Genomic DNA, 5,988 nt, shown 5'->3' on the forward strand with positions numbered 1-5,988 from the left:
ATCCACTACAACATTAGTGGATGGCAGACAGTGATGTCCAACGACCCTTGGACATCGTGTTCCTCATTCCCCGCAACAAATAGTGCTTCCCCGGTTTCGTAACTGCAGGACATCGCGTGATGTGCAATAGTGCATTTGATTTTGTTTATGCTTGCTTTTGCCATTTTTGCTTATAGGCCCCTATGTACACCTGCTGCCACAGTGCCTCGGGGCCTGGCACGCTCACAGCAGTTTGGGACTTGAGCTATAAATTGTGTGTGTGCGAGTGTGCGTGCGCGTGTGCGCTTAAGACAGTGTTTGGGCCAATCCACACAGTAGTTCTTCACATTTAAAGTTACAATCATGCACTGCAAACTATTATGTTCAGACTGCAGCAGCCTTCACACCAACATTTTCATGCCATTTCTCGGCATTAGCACCTATTAGGATGATGTAAACGTTAATACCTTTAATCCTCATACTGAACTCCAACTTTATGGAATAAATAAATAAAATATAGGCTATATGAAAATATGTGAAAGACAATTCTATGTAAACCATACGATACGACAGTTTGTTCTGCATGTCACTATGCTGGAAAGCTTCTTCAGCCTCATAAAAACCCTATCCGTTCACCTACAGTCCACAGATTTGGAGCTGGCATCTGTGAGACTATTATTCCATCCATCCATCCATCTCCTCCTAAACCTTTTTTTTGCTGCGCTACTCCTCCCACAGTTTTGGTGGCAGGCACTTGGGCCATATGTCAAATGGACCGGCTTCATCGGGAATTAATTCCTTGCATTTTGCTAAGAGATACAATATGTTATATAGTTTAATTTATATAACGTTATTTGTGAATTTTTCCATTGACTATATATGGAGATAACTGACATCATAGATGTCTGACATTATTGACCACTTGAGACTGACACAGTATGTCCATATATGGGCATTCCAAGATATGGGCTTAATATTGATGACATCAGCAACCATGACATAAAAGGGACAAGTACTGACACAGAAATCTCCATATATGGCCTTATGTTTGATATTTTTAGGAATTTTTCTGAATGTATTGATAGATAATAGATATGGTAGGAGGTTGACAGCAAATATGGGAGAGAGATGGGGGGGTGACACAATGAAAAGGTCGTCAGGATCGGGACTTGAACCCATGATTAGCATGCTATAGGAACCCAGATGGTTACGCTAACCATTTGGGCCAATTTGGCCAATGTTTGACCTGACACTGTGGTTCTATGGGTTTGTCGCTCTGACATCATGTTCTGATGTCACTGTGATGTCAGGGGAAACACTCTTAACAGAATGGGTTTGCCGTTCTGACATCACGCTCTGGCTTCACTGTGATGTCACACTAACAGAATCACTTTTATGCCCATATATGGAGTTCCCTGATGTCATCAATATTAGGCCCATATCTAACAGGAATTCATATGGGATTGCCCATAAATGGAGGCCACATCGGCCACATAGCACACTAACATAATCCATATATGGCCAAGATAGATGGCCGAGACAGCCCACATCTGTGTGGCTGGTTCTACAGACAGGGATCTTCATGTATGGGCATCATAGGACTTTCACATAATGAATAACTGATTAACCCTCTAAGGCCCACGGTTGTAATATTACAACGTTTGTATTTTATCCAAAAAAAGGTTTAAATCATTTTATTTTAGCTCCCCCTACCACCTAAACACCACCATTGGATTCTATTGTTTAGTATTACAATGCCATTGGCCACAATATTTGCATATAAATACCCCCCACAGGGGCTGACATTCACACCCGCCACACCCGCTGAAATTCCAGAGTTTTGACGAACAACATCTCACTTTTTCATGGAAGCTATACCTCACAAAAACATAAGTAAAATGCCTGTACTATTTTTTTTGGTGATCATTAGAATGTCTAGAACATGTACATATGTCATTATTGTGAAAAATATCCCCCATATGTAAATTAGAGCATGATTTATGATTTTTGATTTATGGCTATAAAATCTTACAAAAACATTTTTTTGAAAAAAACATTACATTTTCCTCTTAATATGACTCCTACAACACCATCTGATTTTTTTCAATTTTTTATTTCAAGTATTTCTTAATGCGGGCCTTAGAGGGTTAAGCATGTTTGGCTCTCACGGCATATCTCCATATACAGTACATGGATCTCCATATATGGGTACCAGGGGTTTCCATCCCTTTAGGACGAGGTCGCATGATGTCGCCCTGAGGCGTCTTACTAGTATAGTTTGTAGATTATGTTTCTTGAAGTAATATTCTTCTTTTTGAACGGTGCTCCTGGAAGGAGTTAAGCCCCAACATCTGGCTTTGTCCGGGAGGCGAAGCGTGGCCTACATCTGGCCACAATAGCCATACATAAGAACAAATATTTTTGTTTATTTACCATTACTTAAAAAAGAATATCAAAAGTTATTATTGTGGTTTCTATAAGCAACACACTAGGTCTGAGAACTAGTAAACCTGTTTTCTTTTTTTGCTAACTTTTTAACTGAAGTTATTATTATTTATTTTTTTGAAGGCCAGATATCTTGGACAATATAATGTACAATCAGACAGAATTTATGTCCCAGTGGATTCCTCGCGACTTGCGTCAGTGCAAGCACACTTGCAATTTCCCAGAATTACTTAATCAGTGTAGTTGCTATAGGCAACAGACTATTGTATTCGGTTCAACCTGCTTTTTATGCCAGCTAAAGTGAACCTGCTTTTGGTCAACTTTTTGACTGATGTCATCTGGGTTGCATGAAGGCTGGATATCTTAGACAACATAATGTCCAGACAGGATTGGCATCACAATATATAATATAAATGGTAATACGGAATTAATTTCCCAGTGGATTGTAGAACTAACTGCTTCTTTCTAATTTTATTGGTGTTTTGGCAATTGGTCGGGGCTCCGTTCGCACTGTCGTCAAGGCCCAACCACAGGTTGAACCACTGTCATAGATGACCGGCATCATGGCCGTCGACTCGTTGCCTGTACTGCACTTATACCTTGTGCATTTCTTCAGGGCAGGTCCTGGAAGCTGGCTAGTGTTTATATAAAACTGGAGAGGTGCGCTCAGTTGAGTCCCTATATCTCTCTATAGGAGGACTTGAGATCTGAGCGATGATGAATTATGAAAAGAAAAAGAGTTGGATCGGGGTCCTCGGCCTGTTGGCAGACTGCACAAGAAATGCTGTGCTGGGATCACAAACTCACCAAAAAAAGACTCCCTCCAAAAAAAAAAGAAAGTCATCGTCAAAAGATTTCACAAATCTTTAGAGGTTGTGGTCCTCGGTAGCAAGAAGGAATGAGGGAAAACTATAGTTGTTTGGGCAGGTGAGATGGAGGCAAAATAATAGAGCAAGCGAGTGCGACAGGGGAGTACGCGCTCATCACTGAAGGGCTTGTAAGACCCTTACGTTGGCCGCCTTTCACCGTGCTTCTTGGTGAAGTCCTCTGCGTTCTTGAAGAACTTCTTGCGGTCCTTGGTGAATTCGTCTGCCAGGTCGGACCTCAGAGGGTGATCGGGCTCCGGCTCGTTCACCATGGTGATGAGGGCCTGGAGCACCTGCTCCACTCTGGTGGCCGGCTTCCAGTTCTCCGTGTTGATGATGGGCAGACACACCTGGCCCTTCTCGTCGATGTTGGGGTGGTAGATCTTGGTCTTGAACAGGATCTTGGGAGGCTTGAAAGGGTACTCCTCGGGGAAGTTGATCTCGATCCTGAAGGCCCCCTTGTCGTAAGGCTTGTTGTCGGGAACGATGAGCCCTTGCCACGCCAATATGTTTGACTCGTCGACTTGGATGTTCCGGAAGTTTGTCATTGTGGCCTTGCGGATGTCCACGAGTTCCTTGTGAAGCCTTCTGGTCGCTGCCATCTTGAAAGAACAATGGGACAAGTAATTCCTGAAAGGAGTATCTCACTACTGAGTGAGCTCCCACACTGCGTGTAGCCGGCCTTTTAAGCTGTGCGCCCTCCAATCTCGCGTCATCAGATATGACGTCACTCCGACGTCCGAATATGGAGTTCCGTACGGCTCCAGACTTTGCCTCCAAGAAGTGCTCTGCTCGCAAATATCGAACGTCATCAATATGACGTCATAGTCTAGCTCAGGGGTCTTCAACGTTTTCAGGCCAAGGACCCCTTAGTTGAGAGAGAGATGAAGTAGGGACCCCCTACAACCCATAGATACCATATAGTTTAATTTCATCGTTTGACAGCACAATCACCAGTGTATTTTGGGTTCATCTAAATGTGTGTTTCCAGATATTTAACCACTTGAATCGTCAGTACTTAATAAACTTGACCTTTCACTTAGTCTCTTTTTCCCCTCTAAACAAACCTCTTTGCTGAAAATAGCCGATATACAAGCTCACAACGCCTCGCAGCGCGAGGCGTTGTGAGCTTGTCGATCGGCTATTTTTGGCTAAAGTTCTCAGAATATGGACAAGTATATTAATATAAAAAAAGAAGAAAAAAGTTTATATCACTCAAAGATTTGGAGGACCCCCTGCAGTAACTCTGAAGACCCCTAGGGGTCCCGGACACCCTGTTGAACACCTTTGGAATAGCTGGTAGTCTCCCGTGGCCAGACTGTTGCCTCTGACAACTCTCAAACGCTTCCGTCATACAGTTATGGAGCAACAGAAGAAGCTCTCTGCTCATGCGTAAGTCATAAAGCAGATGTGGAGGCTTCTCTGCACTTCCGTTTCGTGTTTACAGCCGCCCCAAATGTATCCTAATATGAATCAAAACCATCGCTTGCTGATTGATTAGCAGAGAAGTATATTTTCGTGAGAGTGTTTCTACATTGCAGTATTATACTTTTACTAAAGCAAGAAATCTAAAAAGAAAAAAATAATTACTTTTTCCACTACTGTGAATTTCCCCTCAGGGATCAATAAAGGTCTGTCTAGTGTCTGTCTGTCTGTCAGTCTAAATTATTCATGGGGGGCATACATGAGTTTTTTGACTCATGTATGAGACTTTTTGGCATGTGACCCTCTCTCTCTCTCTCTCTCTCTCTCTCTCTCTCTCTCTCTCTCTCTCCCCTCCCCCCTCCCCTGCCTTTCCTGTCTCACTCTCACTGTCACTATCTGAATAAAGCAGAGAGGGGAAAATAAATCAGAAAATAAAACTATTCATTGAGGTCGTTAGGGAGACAGTCGTCATGAGATGCCTCGGAGGGCGAAGCCAATTTACTGCTACCTTTAGGCTTTAGGTCAGGGTGTCTGTCATCATCACACTGGAATCACTCACTTCAATCCCAGTGCCATCGCCTCCCACAGGTCATCATGTCCCACACGCAATATCAGGACATGACATTATCTGAGTCTGCGAGAGCCATGATGGATGGATGGTAGGGTAGCTGTGTGGGGAACGGGAGGTGTGTAGGTTTGGGTCGTGACTAACGTTTTATTGGGTCACAGGTAAATAAAAAGCATTTTTTCCTGTTTATAGTAGGGCATTCACCAAATATTCGAATATTGGAATAGCCGTATATCAAAGTCACTATTTGTCGTTGTTCACCGAAGTAGAATATTCGCTAATCTTTTTTTATTTTTTATTGTTTTCTCTTTAAAAAAATATATAGTTTATAAAGCGTGGCTAGATGGGAAGTTATAAGAATGAGTTGTCAATGCCCCTGGCGGATGAATTTGTAAATGCTCTATACCAGGGCTTCTCAAACCTTTTTAGGCTGTGACCCACGATAAATATCGTGAAAATAGCAGATCTACATGCTCACAACGCCTCGCAACGCGAGGCGTTGTGAGCATGTAGATCGGCTATTTTCACAATGTTCGCCTCTTGCTTACTTGATATTTGACAGTTTGGCCAGTCCTGTCGAATATTTGACTATTCGATTACTTTGAGGTTGAATAATTTGAATACTAAAAATCACTATTCGTGAATAACATCAGAAGCGGGTGAGTTTATAGTATACTACATGTGCGTGCGCGTGTGCAGTGCTGG

General features: G+C 42.6%; 1 protein-coding gene across 1 annotated transcript; it reads right to left on the bottom strand.

Moving 5' to 3' along the window:
• Positions 1–3,430: 3,430 nt before the first annotated feature.
• On the bottom strand, positions 3,431–3,895 carry LOC308306312 (ubiquitin-conjugating enzyme E2 L3-like; the record flags this gene model as incomplete). The annotated part of the gene is made up of 1 exon (XM_080751231.1): positions 3,431–3,895. The coding sequence occupies exon 1, from the start codon at positions 3,890–3,892 to the stop codon at positions 3,431–3,433; it is 462 nt and encodes a 153-aa protein (XP_080607357.1). The 5' UTR covers positions 3,893–3,895.
• Positions 3,896–5,988: the final 2,093 nt, after the last annotated feature.

Source organism: Nannobrachium achirus, assembly GCF_963921795.1.
Source record: "Nannobrachium achirus genome assembly, chromosome: 20".
In the NCBI taxonomy this organism is placed as follows: Eukaryota; Metazoa; Chordata; class Actinopteri; order Myctophiformes; family Myctophidae; genus Nannobrachium; species Nannobrachium achirus.